The sequence below is a fragment of the Chiloscyllium plagiosum genome, chromosome 13, assembly GCF_004010195.1.
Source record: "Chiloscyllium plagiosum isolate BGI_BamShark_2017 chromosome 13, ASM401019v2, whole genome shotgun sequence".
In the NCBI taxonomy this organism is placed as follows: domain Eukaryota; kingdom Metazoa; phylum Chordata; class Chondrichthyes; order Orectolobiformes; family Hemiscylliidae; genus Chiloscyllium; species Chiloscyllium plagiosum.
Genome location: NC_057722.1, coordinates 53,208,340 through 53,228,320, shown reverse-complemented (window position 1 = coordinate 53,228,320; position 19,981 = coordinate 53,208,340). Strand labels below are relative to the sequence as shown.

The following is a 19,981-nucleotide window of genomic DNA, read 5'->3' as shown; positions in this document are numbered from 1 at the left end:
TTTCTATCTGTGGCATTTATACATCATCCTGTTGAAATTGTGTCTTTGTTACCCAGACCTATTCCTTTTAAATCTGTAATTTTTCCTTACATCTTCTTCTGGTTGACTTGGCTCTCCAGATTTAAAAAAAAATCATTTTCCAGAAGACCAAAAGGTCACAAGAAATAGGAACTGGAGGAGGCCTTTCAGTCCCTTCAGCCTGCTCTGCCATCCTATTGAATGGCTGATCCAGCATGCCTCATGTCCACTTTCCTTACAAACCGTTCAAATCCTTTACTGATCAATAAATTGTCAACTCAACCTTAAAAATACACAAGCACTCTGCCCCCATGGCTCTCTGTAGCAAGGAATTCTGAAACTGTCCCGATTCTGTAGTCCTGATCTAAATTTCTTTTCGGTTCCTTTCACTGATCAGTGTAACGGTGCCTCATGGTGCCTAATGTCAATGGCAGCGATATTCCTTCTGAGAGGTGTAAATTTTCTTTTACATTCACTTGCCTTCTCTTTCTGGTCTTTGCATTATTTCTTATAAAGGTATTTTTTTCCATTAGGAATCTATAACTGAATCCCCTTTGCTATGGTCCCTATTTTCTGAGTGTGGATAGATTATCTCTCATTTCCAAGCCCACACTGTTGCCCCAGTGCTTCTTATGAATCTCCTGGTTCTCAAAGAACATCTGTGTGACAACACTAACATAACGTAAATAAAGAGAAGCCTCACCAGATATTTCCCTCTCAAGGAATGCCGACCAGTTTGACTAACTTGGCAAAAGTTCTTTCTGGCTTTCCAAAATGAGCCTTTGATATAAAGATGGATATTAAAGTTCACTTCTTTGATTTCCCAGTTCATTTGGGAAGCTCCAAGAAATTGCCAAAATGCACATCAGTGACTTTCAATACAGAAGTCCATCGTTTGTCAAATATTACTGCTGTTAGTGGTCAATCCTGGCCTGGATGGAAAGGCTGAACATAGAACATAGAACATAGAAAAATACAGCACAGTACAGGCCCTTTGGCCCTCGATGTTGCGCCGATCCAAGCCCACCTAACCTACACGAGCCCACTATCCTCCATATGCCTATCCAATGCCCGTTTAAATGCCTATAAAGAGGGAGAATCCACCACTGCTACTGGCAGGGCATTCCATGAACTCACGACTCGCTGAGTAAAGAATCTACCCCTAACATCTGTCCTATACCTACCACCCCTTAATTTAAAGCTATGCCCCCTCGTAATAGCTGACTCCATATGTGGCTGCTGTAGTTATTAATTGTAAAGTTGTAGATAATGTTCCAACAAGAGGAGCTGTGTTAGGAGCAGTTGTTGTAGAAACTGCCATACTGTTGTCATGGACAGCTTCCCCCTTTCATAAGTGCAATATATACTCAGGATCACAATGGAAATTGGAGATCGTAAAGTTGAGGATAAGAAATATCATCACGTCCTAACTTTTCTATTTGTGTGGAGGTTTCACTGTACAGACTGATGCTTCCTTAGCCTGTTCTGTAACAGGACTTGAATTTCGTTTTGAGTGCATCTACAATAGAACCCTGCTAAGACTCAGTCCTGTCAAAATATACCAACTCAAACATTTTGCAATTGCAACATATATTGGCCACCATTTTGTCAAAAGAAATTGTTGTCATCTTTAGAAGGGTCTGGAGTGCTTTGATTGATCTAATCCCTGACATCTTTTTAGCTCACCATAGTGAAATATTTTAAAGTTTAATGCATGCATTGTAGAATTATCAGTACTGTAGTCAAGAAATAGCTTTCATAACTAAGGTTGGACATTCACAGTTACCTGGTGCTGTGGAACTGCCATCACTTGTTGAGGTTGTCATGTTGCGAGTTGTTGATGGTTGAGTGCTGCTCAGTGTAGTTGGTAGCACTGGTGTAACTGAAGGTGATGCAGAGGTTTGTGATGTATTTGTTAGTGGTTGGAAGGAAGAAGAGCTTTCTGTTGTTATTGCAATACTTGATGTGGCTGTTTCAATTAAAAAAAAGAAAAACTCGTGTTGAATGCTTTGACAGTACATAATATAGTGTGCCATATTTTCTGAATCTGTAGGAGCTTCATATTTAAGAACAATTTTATATGTCATTATATTGGTGGCTTCAACAACAGTATCTAAAAACTTATTGTTGCCCACATGAACTATATGGTTAAATATACACTATAAGTGTACACTATTATTTAACATTTCTGCAGGAAATCATGCTGCAATTGACTTTGTTCCAGTGCATGTACTGTCAAACATCATATAACTTAGCTTACTATTTGCTGTTGTTGGGAGATTGTTCCCTGTTGTTGAGTTTGGTGTGGATTCTGTTGTTGAGTGCTGAGTGGTGTTCTCTGCAGTTGTCACTCCTGGGATGGATGCAGAGGCTGCTGTAGTTGTTAATTGTACAGGTGTAGATGATGTTCCCACCAGAGGAGTTGTGGTCGGACCAGTTACAGCTGTGTAAACAAAATCACATTTCAGTCTTCAAAGAACTTTCCTTCTTTTCAATTTAAATGACAACATTAAATCTGAGAGATATTTAAATTCCTAAATATGGCATCTTCCAGTACTTAATGCATTATGTGGTACCACCCCAGCTGTAGTTGTAACAGAACAAAATAGAACTGGATTTAAGTTCTGTCAGAAGTGCAGGGCTGAATGAACTGCCCAGATCTTCAGTCAGCATTAATGCACTGCACATTGCCACATCCAACAAAGATTTGTGCACCCAAAGTTGTCCAGTGTTTCAGATGTGTCTGTTAATCCTAAACGCACTAGTAATAGAGCAATGCAGCTTTTCAAGGGGCACATAAGGTCAGAAAAGACATGATGCTCCCTTTTTGCAATATTACCCAATATAAGTAGGAAATTTTATTGAGTTCTCAAGTCTTTTAGTGCGTGAGTGACTGGACGGTTGAGTGATGGATGAGTGGCTTGTGAAATGGAGTGGGTAGTCATATCCAGTTGGGATCGGAGGGTAATTGAGTTGGGTTGGAGGGAAGTTAACAGGAAAAAGAGCGGGTCAGTCAGCGAGAAGAAAAAAATAGTCTGGTTGGGGATAAGCATATTGGGTTGGATTTGGAGGCCTTGTTTAAAGAAATGGGTGCTTTGGTCATGTCAGTGGGAGTGAACGAGTAGATTTGTTTCATTGAGGGTTGAATAGGCCAGTTGAAGGTATTTGGATCAGGTCAAGGAGTGGTTAGTCAGGTTGGGTTCAGGAGTTATTTTTATTCATTTGCGGGATGTGGGCATTGCTCTCAGCACAAGCTTTTATTCTGCATGCCAAGTTGCCCTTGAGAAAGTAGTGATGAACTGTATTCTTGAACTGATACAGTGCATTTGCTCCACATACATCCACAATCCCATTTTGGAGATCATTCAAGGATTTTCACCCAGCGACACTGAAGGAACAACAATGTATTTCCAGGTCAACATGATGATTGTCCTGGAGGAGCACTTGCAAGGGTGGTTTTCCCATGGATCTACTGCTCTTGTTCTCCTAGTTGGTACAAGATGGATTTGGAAGGTAGTGTTATAGAGTCACAGAGTCACAGAGATGTACAGCACAGACGTAGACCCTTCGCTCCAACTCGTCCATGCTGACCAGATATCCCAACCCAATCTAGTCCCACCTGCCAGCACCCAGCCCATATCCCTCTAAACTCTTCCTATTCATATACCCATCCAAATGCCTTTTAAATGTTGTAATTGTACCAACCTCCACCACTTCCTCCAGCAGCTCATTCCATACATGTACCACCCTCTGCGTGAAAAAGTTATCCCTTAGATCTCTTTTATATCTTTCCCATCTCACCCTAAACCTATGCTTTCTAGTTCTGACACCTCCACCCCAGGGAAAAGACTTTGTCTATTTACAATATCCATGGCCCTCATGATTTTTTCAACCTCTATAAGGTCACCATTCAGCCTCTGATGATCCAGGGAAAACAGCCCTAGCCTAGGTTGCATAGGGAGAACCTCTCCCTATAGCTCAAATCCTCCAACCCTGGCAACATCCTTGTAAATCTTTTCTGAACCCTTTCAAGTCTCACAACATCTTTCCGATAGGAAGGAAACCAGAATTGCATGCAATATTCCAACAGTGGCCTAACCAATGTCCTGTACAGCCGCAACATGACCTCCCAACTCCTGCACTCAATACTCTGACCAATAAAGGAAAGCATACCAAACGCCTTCTTCACTATCCTATCTACCTGTGACTCCACTTTCAAGGAGCTATGAACCTGTACTCCAAGGTCTTTTTGTTCAGCAACATTCCCTAGAATCTTACCATTAAGTGTATAAGTCCTGCTAAGATTTGCTTTCCCAAAATGCAGCACTTCACATTTATCTGAATTAAACTCCATCTGCTACTTTTCAGCCCATTGGCCCATGTGATCAAGATCCCATTGTGATCTGAGGTAAGCTTCTTTGCTGTTCACTACACCTCCAATTTTGGTGTCATCTGCAAACTTACTAACTATACCTCTCATGCTCACATCCAAATCATTTATATAAATGATGAAAATTAGTGGACCCAGCACCGATCCTTGTGCCACTTCACTGGTCAAAGGTCTCCAGTCTGAAAAAAACCCTCCACCACCACCCTCTGTCTTCTACCTTTCAGCCAGTTCTGTATCCAAATGGCTAGTTCTCCCTGTATTCCGTAAGATCTAACCTTGCTCACCCAGTGTCCCATAGGGAACCTTGTTGAACGCCTTACTAAAGTCCATATAGATCACATCTACCACTCTGCCCTCATCATTGAGACATGATTTCCCACGCACAAAGCCATGTTGACTATCCCTAATCAGTCCTTGCCTTTCCAAATACATGTACATCCTGTCCCTCAGGATTCCCTCCAACAACTTGCCCATCACCGACATAAAGCCAGGTCTATAGTTCCCTAGCTTGTCCTTACTACCCTTCTTAAATAGTGGCATCACGTTAGCCAACCTCACCTCACCTGTGACTATCAATGATACAAATATCTGAACAAGAGGCCCAGCAATCACTTCCCTAGCTTCCCACAGAGTTCGAGGGTACACCTGATCAGGTTCTGGGGATTTATCCATTTTTATGCATTTTAAGACTTCCAGCACTTCTTCCTCTGTAATATGGACATTTTTCAAGATGTCACCATCTATTTCCCCACATTCTATATCTTCCATGACCTTTTCCACAGTAAGTACTGATGCAAAATATTTGTTTTGTATCTGCCCCATCTCCTGCAGCTCCACACAAAGGCCGCCTTGCTGTTGTCTTGAATGACGTTGCAAAATCCCCTCAGTGCTCCAGATAACTACCAAATAAGCGGAATCCCTGGTGATCTGCAGTATCACAGGTGAATAAGGGAACCTGTCCCTCGCTGATGTCCAACGCAGTGCATTTTGATATCAAAACGATGGGAGAACACAAAATCATTTAGTTTAGCCGGAAGGAAATGTTTCTGGCCACACATGCTGCTGACCACAGTTTTTCTGAGTTCACCTTTTTAGGATATTGGCATCATGCCAATTTCAATCCTCAAAGACCTCCTGTGATGCATTTACCTGTCCATGCTGCCAGCTTGCTGACACAGGGTATGGCCTGTGTACAGTTCAAAAAGAGGTTTGCTAATCTTAAAATGGCTTTTAATTGCTTTTTTTAAGTGCCTCAGCTCCCTTTACGACATGGCCATGATAGATTTCCTTCTACATTTGTAATCAACCCTGGAAAGATGAAAGAGGGTGTATCCATGTGAGGACCTTGAACTGTTTTTCAATTTTCAACACAAAAAATCTCTTGAAGATAGTTTCTGATTCTTACCAGTTTCTGTTCTGGAGCTAACAGTGGTTGGTGATGATTGAATAATTGGTTGGGTTGTACGTGCTGATTCAGAAGTGAGTTCACCAGTTGCTGTTGTCTTTGCTGTTTGTACAGATGTAGAAGTCTCAGTAGGAGCTGTTGAAGCTGTGTATACAAAATGTAGAGTCATCCTGACAATGTAAGATGACACTAAGTGTTACGTTCAAATATTGTGACATAATATCTGAGTAAATGTGTAATATTGCAATATCCAATCACATCTTCAGCCAGAAGTGTAAAATAGCTGATCCATCTCATGTAGAGTACCCTTGTATCTCAGATATCCGTCACTAATTGTGATATAAGAACATCAGATGACACTAGACAGTGCAATGGTAACATTCATGCTGTAATCCTGAAGGCTTGTACTCCAGAACTATCGTTGCTGCAAGCCAAGCTGTTTCAGGGCCTATACGTGCATCTACTCAAAAATGGGAAGTATTGTCCTATGTACTGTCCACAAAATCACGATCCAATCTGGCAAATTATCTCCCTGACAACTTACACTCAGTGATCAGTAAAATGATGGAAAAGGTTGGTGATAGTTCCATCAGGAAGCACTTGCTCATCCAAATCTGCTCAACACGGCTCAGTTTGGATTCTGATAAGAGCTTGCTCAATGCCTTATTATAGACTTAGTTCCAATATTGTGAAAAGTGATGATTTTCAGTTGAGAGCTCCTCCTCTTCATATCAAGGCTGCATTTTATATGTTTGACAGCAGGGAGCCTGAACAAAATTGTAATCAGAGTGAATTAGTAGAAACTCTGCACTAATTGGATCACGCTGAGCACAAAGGAAGATGGTGGTGGTTACTGAATGATAATTAATGACAGTCTCAGCTGATTGCTCCTTAGAATCAACTTGTGCAGACATATTGTGAGACATCTCAGGCACAGCTAGGACTTGAGCCAAGACCTTCTGGCCCAGGGAAAGGGATGCTACCACTCTGCCACAAGTGCCTTGTTCTTTAGGATCATTTTAATATTTTTCTAATCAACTTGCCCAGTGATGTGATTGCATACCTCAGGAGCAGGTGGAACTTGACCTTAAACTTGAAGAGGCTGGGTCACCACCATGATGCCACAGAGTCCTAGTTCCTCAGGATCGATAATTGCATAATCAACCTATTCAGAGATGTCATGACCTACTTCTAGAAGAGTTGGGACTAGAACTCAGGCCTCCTGGCTCAGAGGTGAGGACACTATCCCTGTGCAATAAGAGCCCTAGTTCCTCAGGGTATTGTCCTCAATCCAACCATCTTCAGCTGCTTCACCAATGACATCCCCTACAATCCAAGAGCAGTACTGGAATTGTGCACTGATTATTGCAGCGTTCAGTACCATTTGCAATTCTTCATGGTCTCTGAAGCTGTCAGAGTTTATATATAACTAGATGCAGGCAACCCTTGGCTGATAAATGGCAAGTAAATTTGCATAAATAGTGGGAAATGAATATTTTCCAGAAAACAAGATCCAACACTTTGCATTGATGTGCAATGGCATTATTATCAAGTGAGTTCTCTGCCATCGACATTCTGGGCATCATGAACATGATGGAATACTCCCTACTTGACACAATGAATGCAACTCCATCAATATGCAATGGATTACTACATAATATAAAAGCCCATGGTGTTGAGATAGTATATTAGCATGGATAGACAATTGGCTAACTAATAGAAAACAGAGTGTTGGGATAATGGGGTCATTTTCAGGCCTACAGCCTGTAACTGGTAGTGTGCCACAGGGATCAGGCTACAATTATTTCAGATATATGTACACTAATGACTTGCATGAGGATAGTGAAAGTACAGTAACAAAGTTTCCAGATGCCATAACAATAGATGGGAATACATGTGGGGAGGATACACAAAGACTCTGCAGGGGGATGTAGATAAGGTGAGTCAGCAAATGGAATGGAATGTGGGAAAGTGTGAGGTTATGTCCTTTGGCAGGAAGAATAGAGGAGCTAATTTAATTAAACTCAGAAAGACTGTAGAAAGTTATTGATCAGAAGGAGTTGGGAATCCTGATCCATGAATTACAAAAAACTGGCATCCTACCTCATGAGGACAGAGGGAAGGCAAATGAAATCTTGGCCTTTATTTCAAAGGAAATGGGGTTTAAAAGGAGGAAGGTTTTGCTAAAACTAAACAAGGCACTGGTCAGACCAGGGCTGAAACACTGTGAACAGGCTTGAGCTGCTTGTTTGAAAAAAGACACACTGCATTGGAGGGAGTCCCGCGAAGGCTCTTTGAGGCCAATGCCAGGTGTGGACGGATTGTCTTAGCAAAAAGCAAGAGCAGAATAGGCCTGTACTCTTCAGAATGTAGAAGAATGAGAGACGGTCTTATTGAAATGTACAGGATTCTTCAGGGACTTGTCAAGGTAGATGTGGGATGGTTGTTTCCCCATGTGCAATAGTCTAAGACCAGAGGACATCACCTCAGAATAAGGGGTAATATTAGGATAGAATAGAATCGAAGTGAATAGATTAGAATATCCTGTATTGGATGTGTACTCCATTGTCAAAGTAGAGTGAAAAGCTTTTACAATGTCTGCCTCAAATGGCGCCATCTTAGGCACAACTACCTAGATATAAATCTTGGACATAAAAGAGGAATAAAAAATAGTTTCACGACTTTACAGAGTTTAAAAACTAGGTTACAAATAAGACATCATGAAAGGATTGACTTTACAGGCCAGTAAAATCATTTCAAATAAACCTGACAGTGGAGCAGCCCAGCACAGAGCCACTGCACGTGGTCTGACCACTTGTGGCAGACCCCATTCCGACAGCCATCCCCGCTCCGAGCCAAGCCTGCAGATCACTCCACACCAGCACTCAGTTCCAAGGTAAGCTCCAGAACAGCGTCCCCCACATCCACGCTTCCTGCGTACTGCTCTGAGACTGAGACCCCTCATCCTTCTCTGAGTCTCGGAGCAGCACGGGAGAACTGAGTCTCAGAGCAGTGCGAGGGAAGCGGGTCTCGGAGTAGGACGAGGGGAGACAGTCTCGGAGTAGGGCAAGGGGAGAGAGTCTCAGAGTAGGGCGAGGGGAGACAGTCTCGGAGAAGGGAGAGGGGCCTGAATCTCAGAGCAGAGCGAGGGGAGTGAGTCTCAGAGCAGTGTGAGGGGAGTGAGTCTCAGAGCAGTGCGAGGGGAGTTAGTCTCAGAGCAGTGTGAGGGGAGTGAGTCTCAGAGCAGTGCGAAGGGAGTGAGTCTCAGAGCAGTGTGAGGGGAGTGAGTCTCAGAGCAGTGCGAGGGAAGATAGTCTCAGAGCAGTGCGAGGAGAGTGAGTCTCAGAGCAGTGTGAAGGGCGTGAGTCTCAGAGCAATGTGAGGGGATCGAGTCTTGGAGCAACACGAGGGGAGCAAGTCTCAGAAGGGAGCAAGTCTTGGAGCAGGCCAGTGGAACGAGTATTGGAGCAGCATAAGGAGAGCACATCCCAGAGCAGCGCGAGGGGAGCGAGTTTTGGAACAGGGCGCGGGGAACCAGTCTCGGAGCAGTGTGAGGGGAGCAAGTCTTTGAGAAGGGCGAAAAGAGTGAGGGGAGCGAGTCTCGGAGAAGGGTGAGGGGAGCGAGGAGAGCGAGTCACGGAGAAGGGTGAGGGGAGCGAGTCTCGGAGAAGGGTGAGGGGAGCGAGTCACGGAGAAGGGCGAGGGGAGCGAGTCTCGGAGAAGGGTGAGGGGAGCGAGTTCGGAGAAGGGTGAGGAGAGCGGGTCACGGAGAAGGGTGAGGGGACCGAGTCTCGGAGAAGGGTGAGGGGAGCGAGTCTCAGAGAAGGGTGAGGGGAGCGAGTCTCAGAGAAGGGTGAGGGGAGCGGGTTCGGAGAAGGGTGAGGGGAGCGAGTTCGGAGAAGGGTGAGGGGGGAGCGGGTTCGGAGAAGGGTGAGGGGAGCGAGTTCGGAGAAGGGTGAGGGGAGCGAGTTCGGAGAAGGGTGAGGAGAGCGAGTCTCAGAGAAGGGTGAGGGGCTGAGTCTCGGAGAAGGGTGAGGGGAGCGGGTTCGGAGAAGGGTGAGGGGAGCGAGTCTCGGAGAAGGGTGAGGGGAGCCAGTCTCGGAGACAGGTGAAGGGCGCACATCCCAGAGTAAGTTTGAGGGGAGCTAGTCTTGGAAATGGCGAGGGGAGTGAGTCTCAGAGCAGCCTGAGGGGAGTGAGTCTCAGAGCAGCGTGAGGGGAGCAGGTGTCGGAGAAGAGCGAGGGGAGTGAGGCTCAGAGCAGCGCGAGGGGAGCAGGTGTCGGAGAAGAGCGAGGGGAGTGAGTCTCTGTGCAGTGCGACAGGAGCAGGTGTCGGAGAAGAGCGAGGGGATTGAGTCTCTGTGCAGCGCGACGGGAGCAGGTGTCGGAGAAGAGCGAGGGGAGTGAGTGCCAGGGCGGAACTGTCTTGGAGCAATGTGAGCGGAGCGAGTTTCGGAGCAGCGCGAGGGGAGCGAGTCTTGTAGAAGTGCAAGGGGAGTAAGTCCAAGAGCAGCGCAAAGGGAGCATATCTCAGAGACAGGGAAAGGGAGCAACTCCCGGGACAGGGCGAGTGGAGAGTTTCTCGGAGCAACACGAGGGGAGCGAGTCTCGGAGGGAAACGGATCTTGGAGCAGCGCAAATGGATCTCCCCTTACACTGGTCCGAGACTCACTCCTCTCGCACTGCTCTGAGACTTACTCCCCTCACACTGGTCCGAGACTCACTCCCCTCGCACTGCTCTGAGACTCACTCCCCTCACGCTGCTCTGAGACTCACTCTCTTCGCACTGCTCTGAGACTCACTCCCCTCGTGCTGCTCTGAGACTCACTCTCTTCGCACTGCTCTGAGACTCACTCCCCTCTCGTGCTGCTCTGAGACTCACTCTCTTCGCACTGCTCTGAGACTCACTCCCCTCACACTGCTCTGATCATCACTCCCTTTGCACTGCTCTGAGACTCGCTCCCCTCGCTCTGCTCTGAGACTCACTACCCTCACACTGCTCTGAGACTCGCTCCCCTCACGCTGCTCTGAGGCTTGCTTTCCTCTCCCTTGTCCGAGACTCTCTCCCCTGACACTGCTCTGAGACTCACTCCCCTTGAGCTGCTCTGAGACTCGCTCCCCTGACACTGCTCTGAGACTCACTCCCCTCGCACTGCTCTGAGACTCAGTCCCCTCACACTGCTACGTGACTCACTCCCCTCACACTGCTCTGAGACTCGCTCCCCTCACACTGCTCTGAGACTCACTCCCCTCACACTGCTCTGAGACTCACTCCCCTTGCGCTGCTCCGAGACTCGCTCCCCTGACGTGCTCTGAGACTCACTCCCCTCACACTGCTCTGAGATCGCTCCACTCACACTGTTCCGAGACTCACTCCCCTCACATTGCTCCGAGACTCACTCCCCTCACTCTGCTCTGAGACTCACTCCACTCACACTGCTCCGAAACTCACTCCCCTCACACTGCTCTGAGACTCGGTCCCCTCACGCTGTTCTGAGACTCACTCCACTCACACTGCTCCGAGACTCACTGCCCTCACATTGCTCCGAGACTCACTCCCCTCACACTGCTCTGAGACTCACTCCCCTCGCACTGTTCTGAGAGTCACTCCCCTCACGCTGCTCTGAGACTCGCTTCCTTCTCCCTTGTCTGAGACTCGCTCTCCTTGCTCTGCTCTGAGACTCACTCCCCTCGCACTGCTCTGAGACTCACTTGCCTCACGCTGCTCTGAGACTCGCTTCCCTCTCCCATGTTTGAGACCCGCTCCCCTTGCTCTGCTCTGAGACTCACTCCCCTGCCACTGCTCTGAGACACGCACTCCCCTCACACTGCTCAGAGACTCACTCCCTTCGCACTGCTCTGAGACACACTCCCCTCACACTGCTCTGAGACTCGCTTACCTCTCCCTTGTCTGAGACTCGCTCCCCTTGCACTGCTCTGACTCATTCCCCTCGCTCTGCTCTGAGACTCACTCCCCTCACACTACTCTGAGACTCACTCCCCTTGCACTGCTCTGAGACACACTCCCCTCGTGCTGCTCTGAGACTCACACCCCACACGCTGCTCTGAGACTCACTTCCTCTCCCTTGTCCAAGGCTCGCTCCCCTTGCCCTGCTCTGAGACTCACTCCCCTCGCACTGCTCTGAGACTCACTCCCCTCGCACTGCTCTGAGACTCACTCCCCTCACATTGCTCTGAGACTCACTCCCCTCCCACAGCTCTGAGACTCACTCCTCTCACACTGCTCCGAGTCTCACTCCCCTCACATTGCTCTGAGACTCACTCCCCTCCCACTGCTCTGAGACTCACAACCCTCACCCTGCTCTGAGACACACTCCCTTCGCACTGCTCTGAGACTCACTCCATTCACGCTGCTCTGAGACTCACTCCTCTCACACTGCTCCGAGACTCACTCCCCCCCGCTGCTCTGAGACGCACAACCCTCACCCTGCTCTGAGACACACTCCCTTCGCACTGCTCTGAGACTCACTCCATTCACGCTGCTCTGAGACTCACTCCTCTCACACTGCTCTGAGACTCACTCCCGTCACTCTGCTCTGAGACTCACTCCTCTTGCTGCTCTGAGACGCACTCCCCTCACACTGTTCTGGAACTCGGTCACCTCACACTGCTCCGAGACTCACTCCCCTCACACTACTCCGAGACTCACTCCCCCGCACTGCTCTGAGACTCACTCCCCTACCGCTGCTCTGAGACTCACTCCCCCGCACTGCTCTGAGACTCACTCCCCTCACATTGCTCTGAGACTCACTCCCCCGCACTGCTCTGAGACTCACTCCCCTCACATTGCTCTGAGACTCATTCCCCTCACTCTGCTCCGAGACTCACTCCCCTCACATTGCTCCGAGAATCACTCCCCTCGCACTGCTCTGAGACTCACTCTCCTCACACTGCTCTGAGACTCGCTTCCCTCTCCATTGTCCGAGACTCGCTCCCCTTGTTCTGCTCTGAGACTCACTCCCCTACCGCTGCTCTGAGACGTGCACTCCCCTCACTCTGCTCTGAGATGCACTCCCCTCACATTGCTCAGAGACTCACTCCCTTCGCACTGCTCTGAGACTCACTCCCCTCACGCTGCTCTGAGACTCGCTTCCCTCTCCCTTGTCTAAGACTCAATCCCCTTGCTCTGCTCTGAGACTCACTCCCCTCACATTGCTCCGAGACTCACTACCCTCACACTGCTCTGAGACTCACTCCCTTCGCACTGCTCTGAGACTCACTCACATCACGCTGCTCTGAGACTCGCTTCCCTCTCCCTTGTCGGAGACTCGCTCCCCTTGCTCTGCTCTGAGACTCACTCCCCTCACACTACTCTGAGACTCACTCCTCTGCCACTGCTCTGAGACTCACTCCCTTCGCACTGCTCTGAGACTCACACCCCTCATGCTGCTCTGAGACTCACTCCCCTCACACTACTCTGAGATTCACTCCTCTGCCACTGCTCTGAGACTCACTCCCTTCACACTGCTCTGAGACTCACACCCCACACGCTGCTCTGAGACTCACTTCCCTCTCCCTTGGCCGAGACTCACTCCGCTTGCCCTGCTCTGAGACTCACTCCCCTGCCGCTGCTCTGAGACGTGCTCTCCCCTCACACTGCTCAGAGACTCACTCCCCTCACGCTGCTCTGAGACTCACTCCCCTCGCACTGCTCTGAGACTCACTCCCCTCGCACTGCTCTGAGACTCACTCCCCTCACACTACTCTGAGACTCACTCCCCTTGCTCTGCTCCGAGACTCACTCACCTCACACTGTTCTGAGACTCGCCTCCCTCTCTCTTGTGTGAGACCCGCTCCCCTTGCTCTGCTCTGAGACTCACTCCCCCCCGCTGCTCTGAGATGCACTCCCCTCACACTGCTCTGAGACACACTCCTTTTGCACTGCTCTGAGACTCACTCCCCTCACATTGCTCTGAGATTCACTCCCCTCGCACTGCTCTGAGACTCACTCCCCTCGCACTGGTCTGAGACTCAATCCCCTCACATTGCTCTGAGACTCACTCCCCTCACGCTGCTCTGAGACTCACTCCCCTCACACTGCACTGAGACTGATTCCCCTCACACTGCTCTGAGACTGATTCCCCTCACACTGCTCTGAGACTCGCTTCCCTTCTCCTTGTCCGAGACTCGCTCCCCTTGCTCTGCTCTGAGACTCACTCCCCTCACACTGCTCTGAGACTCGTTTCCCTGTCCCTTGACTGAGCCCCCCCCATGTTCTGCTCTGAGATGCGCACTCCGCTGACACTGCTCAGAGACTCAATCCCCTCGCGCTGCTCAGAAACTCGCTCCCCTCACACTGCTCTGAAACTCACTCCCCTCCCACTACTCTGAGACTTACTCCCCTCGCACTGCTCTGAGACTCACTCCCCTCATGCTGCTCTGAGAATCACACCCCTCACGCTACTCTGAGACTCACTCCCCTCACACTGCTCTGAGACTCACTCCCCTCGCGCTACTCCGAGACTTGCTCCCCTCACACTGCTCTGAGACTCACTCCCCTCGCGCTACTCTGAGACTCACTCCCCTCACGCTGCTCTGAGATTCACTCACCTCACACTGCTCTGAGACTCACTCTCCTCGCACTGCTCTGTGACTCACTCCCCTCGCACTGCTCTGAGACTCAGTCCCCTCATACTGCTCTGAGACTCGCTCCCCTCGGTTCCCTTGCCCTGCTCTGAGACTCACTCCTCTCACGCTGCTCCGAGACACAGTCTTCTCGCACTGTGCTTCCTCACGCTCTGTTCCGAGACTCGCAGGACCAGTGCTGCTCCATTCCGTTCATACCTGGCTCTAGGGCTCGCTGCTTGCAACTGCCTCTGCTCCAGGAATAGCCTCCAAGGCTCAGGGAAGTGAAAAAGTAAAGGAAGGAAGGAAGAAAGACAACTAACAGGTGGAGCAGAGGCCCACTGGCAGGAGCATCTCATTCTGCAGCCTCTCAGATAGGAGCAAACTTGGGAAAATCTATACTACAGAAGTCTGTTGAAGCTGGATTATTACTTATATTCGTGGATGAGATCGATAGATTTTTAATCAGCAAAGGAGTAAAGAGTTCTGGGGAAAAAGCAAAAAAATGGAGTTAAAGATGATCAAATCAGCCACGATCTCATAAAATGGCAGAGCAGACTTGATGATTGGAAGGCCTACCTCTACTGCTCCATTTTCTGTTTTTGTGGTCTTCCTATTCCTCCTGAAATGTATTTGAGGTGTTTCTGCCTGGCACTACTATTTCAAGTTTGACTTTCAGTAGCTTTTGGGCAAATCTGTCAGCAGTTAAACCCCAGCCCCTCTTGAACTGAATACTGAGTTACTAATCTGCACCATTTGAAAAAACCAAGCCTGTGATGACATTGTTGTTTTGCAGGAGCCTGTGATCAAGATTTCACATTCCTAAAATCTTGCATAAGAGATACAACAACATTCCATCAGTTGAGTAGGTGTTTAACTTGAGAGGCAATGGCTTTTAAAACATTTCAGAACTTTGTTAACGTGCTGGAAACACCACCAAAAGTTTTAGTTTTCTATCTGCAATTTTAGGTTTAAAACTGAACCTGCAGTAAGGACAACAATGACCGAATTCTTAGCTGACTGTTCAGAAGAGGTTTCTCAAAACTGTAATGTACACCTTGGGTGAAACCATCAAAAAACAATTCCAATTAAAGATACAAACCTTCTTGCTTCAAGTCTCATTTTATTTCATCCCTGTCAGTCCATAGGATAAGGGCCAGTTTAATAGAAATCCAAAAAGTGACATTGATTCTTAACTCAGCTAGCTCATTAGTGTATCACTTGCGTGTTTGTGTCAGTATATGGCACTGGTCGTGTTGGAGATTCACACGGTGCATTTCCAAAAGTTGAAGGTGCTTCATATTATTAAGACGACAAGACAAAATCCAATTGTGAGGTCTGGGCTGTCAAAGGCTGCACCATTCACTGATGTCTGACCTGGTGGGCTGCTGAGGTCCAGAGGAAGGCTAACATTTCCCATCTGCTGGCAACACCAAGGGGGCAGAGCTGGAGGTGGGAGAGGAGGTCAGGATTCAATCAAAATAGAGTTGGAGGGGGAAATAAAACACTCCACTCCCAGCGGTGCCCACCTCTCCCTGAAAATCTCAAGGGTGTTGGTGGACACCGCCTGCTCCCTCTCCAGGGACACCTGGACTCGGACATAACCACGGAAGAGGGGCAGGCAATCAGCCCTAACAACCCCCTCTACGGCCCGAGGTTCCCATTTATATCTGTCAGCCAGGGCTCCCCGATTGGCCCAGCTCAACAGCCCCCAATCAGGGATCTCATACTCACTAAGATCTATCTGGTCAATCTCATTCCAATCCCTAAAAAGGGAAGTTGTTAGGGTCCACTCAAGAAACAACTGTGAACATTTTGGAGGAAGTGAGGACTGCAGATGCTGGAGACCAGAGTTGAAAAATGTGGTGCTGGAAAAACACAGCAGGCCAGGCAGCATCCGAGGAGCAGGAGAATCGACGTTTTGGGCATAAGCCTTTCTTCAGGAATGTTCAAACGATAATAATGTTATGTTCCTCCTGGGTGTATAAAAACACTGCTGCTTCAGGCTCAGATTCACAACACTGGGTTTCATTTGCTACAACATCAATAATGACCCTTCACAGAATCAGCAATCATGAAGATTAGTGAAATTTGACACTGACCACAAACTTCGGACCATTACAAAATTTTCATGATTTGTTTTCACCTGATACGGAGTGCAGGCTGTGTCATCTCTCTGAAAGTGCACTGATTTTAGCCAGTTTAAATCACTCAGTTTAAATCACTCATATTACTAAAAAATGCACTGAAGTATAAAGAGCATTATTCAAATGTATTTACATCTGATGCCAAGAGACATCTCCCAATGATGTTTGCTGTTCTGAAATCAACATTTTGCATCTTTTAGCCACAATCACCGACAATAAAAATATCAGATCTCTTTACCTGTTGCATTCTGTCCGGAAATGAAATCACTGATAACCAGCAAAAGAAGGAGATGAATCCATGCCTTTGCTCTCCCCATGTTGTTATATACTTTCTGTACTCTTGTACACAATGATACTGTAGCCTGTGTTAACTTCCTTAAAGTACATTACTCAACCGTATTCTGCAGTCAGCATTCAGTTTCAGTGAACACTCCTTCCTTCGCTGTAACTTCTCCTAGCTGGCAGTTTTTCTAACAATGCTTCCTGGTTTAAGTTAAGAGTCATAGGGTTATAGAGTCAGTCATACAGCATGGAAACTGACTCTTCAGTCCAACTGTACTGACCATAATGTCAAACTAAACTTGACCCACCTCCCTGTGTCCCATAAACTTGTCCCATATCCCTCTACACATTTCTTATTCATGTACTTATCCAAATGTCTTTTAAACGTTGTAACTGTACCTGTACCCACCATTTTCTCTGAGAGGTTTATTCCACACAGGAGCCACTGTCTGTGTCAAAACAAAATACCACTTATGTCTTTTTAAAATCTTTCTCCTCTCACATTAAAAATATGCCTCTAGTTTTTAAATCCCACATCCTAGGGATAGGGCAGCTGCTATTCACCTTATCTATACTCCTCATGATTTTATACACATCTATAAGGCCATCCCTCAACGTCCTATGTTCTAGTGAAAAAAAGGTCCCAACCTATCCAGCCTCTCCTTACAACTGAGCCCCTTTATTTCCAGCCACAATCTGGTAAATCTCTCCTAACTTCTCACAACTCAGAGGAGATCTTTGTAAAGTCCATGCTTTCCACCACGTGGGTAGATTTCTAATAGTTTTGCTAAAGTATTTATGCTGAAAACTGAAAGGGATGATAGGATTATACTCATACAGTATAGAAACAATTAAGCAATCCATTTTTCTAGTTCCCTTGAATAGTCTTTCTTATTAAACAAAACTGAATAAAACATACAAAGAGATTGTGACAGGATGGCTGTTCAAGTTGTAATCGGGTCAGCATGAGCATTTCAACTCCTCTTGATCTAACAATAACACAAAACATCGGACTAATAGAATGGTTGGAGGATAAAAGCAGACCATTCAGTCAATCAATCCCATGGCAGCTGTCTGCAAATGTAATCAAGGTAAACAAATAGGCAGTACCTACACTTCTTTGGTCCTCTCAAACAATCCCAATATCTACTGAGGACTTAGTGATTGTTAGCCCATTCAGATAGCAGCTCAATCAACTCCTGATTTATTGTGACTGTCAACAGCTTCCCTTCATAAAGAAAGCTGCAAAATACTTGTTTAGTACCCATGCCAACTAGCATATAGGGAGCAGATGTTACAATAAAAACAAGATTTAAATTCAAAGGATATTTGAAAATGTAACTTCAGGAGCTGTCTGTGAAAATCCCTCTGTTGGATTCTATCAAGGCATCATGATGGATCATGAAATGTCTCACTTGGAAAATGTCAAAGGAACTTCAGACAGCAGCATGACAAATTCCTTTCCGAAAACTGAACTGTGCTCTCTATGAACTGTTGCCCTGACTTTAGACACGATGCATTGGGAAAAAAGGTCATTCTAGGTGAAAGGGTGGTTTACCCATTCAGGACTACACAAGAAAGGAGGTTAAAAATCAATCGCAACTCCGGGTGCGTGTTTGACCTTGTGCTGGCATGCTTGCATGCTGATGTGCTGGCTTGTGCTTCAAGTTCCACTGTGCAAAAGTGTGCTGCTAACTCCGAACCAAATACCCCTGTATCTGTAAACAACTACTCAGAATCAGACACCTGAACAGCTGCAATTATTCATCAAAACTAAGCAAAAGATTAATTGTATATTCCTTTTTTACTTTTAATTGTTGGACTCCATTCATTTCTAATCTGTGTGTATGGGTGTCACATTTAATTATCCTTTCTTGTATTTTAGTGGTTAATAAACTTAACCTCTCTTTAACACAAGAAAAACTGGTTCAACTCGTTCCTTCTAAAACAGGAATATGTTTGGACTGGGAAAAGATATCCATAACGAAAGAGATCCTTTTAAAATTAAACTTGTTGTAACCAAATGAGGGAGGGGTTGAGTGAAGGAACGCAGCTACATATCCCTCCTCATCCAGGGGCATAGGCATATGGTGCTATCACATTGAGAATTGCTTGTAACATGGACATGATGGACACATGGATTTAGCATCTAAATCTGCTGATTTTTGAAGCCAACTCTCCTTTATTGAGAGAGCACCATAATTTTATGTGACTGCGGGCTCGTCAATCTTATGTAGGTACCAAAAAAACCAAAGAACTGTGGATGCTGAAAATCAGAAACAAAATCAAAACTTGCTGGAAAAACTCACCAGTTCTGTGAGAGAAAGCAAAGTTAATGTTTTTGGGTCCAATGGCCCTTCTTCAGAAGTGATTGTAGCTAGGAAAATGTCAGTATATATAGGATCCTTACAGTGTGGAAGCATGTCATTCGACCCGTCAAGTCCACACTGGCCTTCCACCTAAACTCAGATGCTGCCTGGCCTGCTGTGTTTTTCCGAGACCACATTGTGAACAAGCAAATACAGTATACTGCTTCTCCCATGTCAGTTAGACCCATGAGTTGAGGAGCAGCAGATGGACTTTAATTCAGATAAATGCAAGGTAAGAGCAGAACCTATACAGTTAATGGTAGGATTGTGGTGCTGGAAAGAAACAGCCGATCAGACAGCATCTGAGGAGCAGGCAAATTGATGTTTCGGGCAGAAGCCCTTCATCAGGAATGAGGCTTGTGGGCCGGGGGTTGAGAGATAAATGGGAAGGGGATGGGGTTTGGTAGCTGGGAATTCGATAGACAGATGAACGTGAGCAGAAAGTGTTAGCTCGGAGAGGAGGGTGGAGTGGATAGATGGGAAAGGCGATGGACAGGTCAAAAGGGTGATGCCGAATCGGAGGTTTAGGATTGGGATAAAGTGGGGGGAGGGGAAATGAGGAATCTGGAGAAATCCACATTAATCCCATGGGGCTGCAGGCTTTTCAGGCAGAAGCTGAGGTGTTCTTCCTCCAGGCATCGGGTGGTAAGGGTTTAGCGATGGACGAGGCCCAGGACCTGCATGTTCTTGGTGGAGTGGGAGGGGGAGTTGAAGTGTTCAGCCACAGGGAGGGGGAATTTGTCCTAGAGATGTTTTCTGAAATGGTCCACAATTTGGCACCCTG

At 47.0% G+C, this 19,981-nt stretch overlaps 1 protein-coding gene across 13 annotated transcripts in view; it reads right to left on the bottom strand.

The window, feature by feature from the left end:
• Nucleotides 1-16,992, bottom strand: part of LOC122556034 (flocculation protein FLO11-like) — a 117,879-nt gene extending 100,887 nt beyond the window's left edge. For 3 of the 13 annotated variants that reach the window (XM_043702410.1, XM_043702416.1, XM_043702411.1), the window contains exons 1-4: nt 16,785-16,989; nt 5,814-5,957; nt 2,279-2,461; nt 1,805-1,987 (exon numbers count right to left, since the gene is read on the bottom strand). In XM_043702410.1, coding sequence (XP_043558345.1) covers nt 1,805-1,987; nt 2,279-2,461; nt 5,814-5,957; nt 16,785-16,863 — 589 coding nt within the window. In that variant the 5' untranslated portion in view covers nt 16,864-16,989. Of the gene's footprint in view, nt 1-1,804; nt 1,988-2,278; nt 2,462-5,813; nt 5,958-16,784 lie in introns of all 13 variants that reach the window. The other 10 variants (XM_043702413.1, XM_043702419.1, XM_043702421.1 and 7 more) reach the window with 6 other exon arrangements.
• Between the last annotated feature and the right edge of the window lie 2,989 nt (nt 16,993-19,981).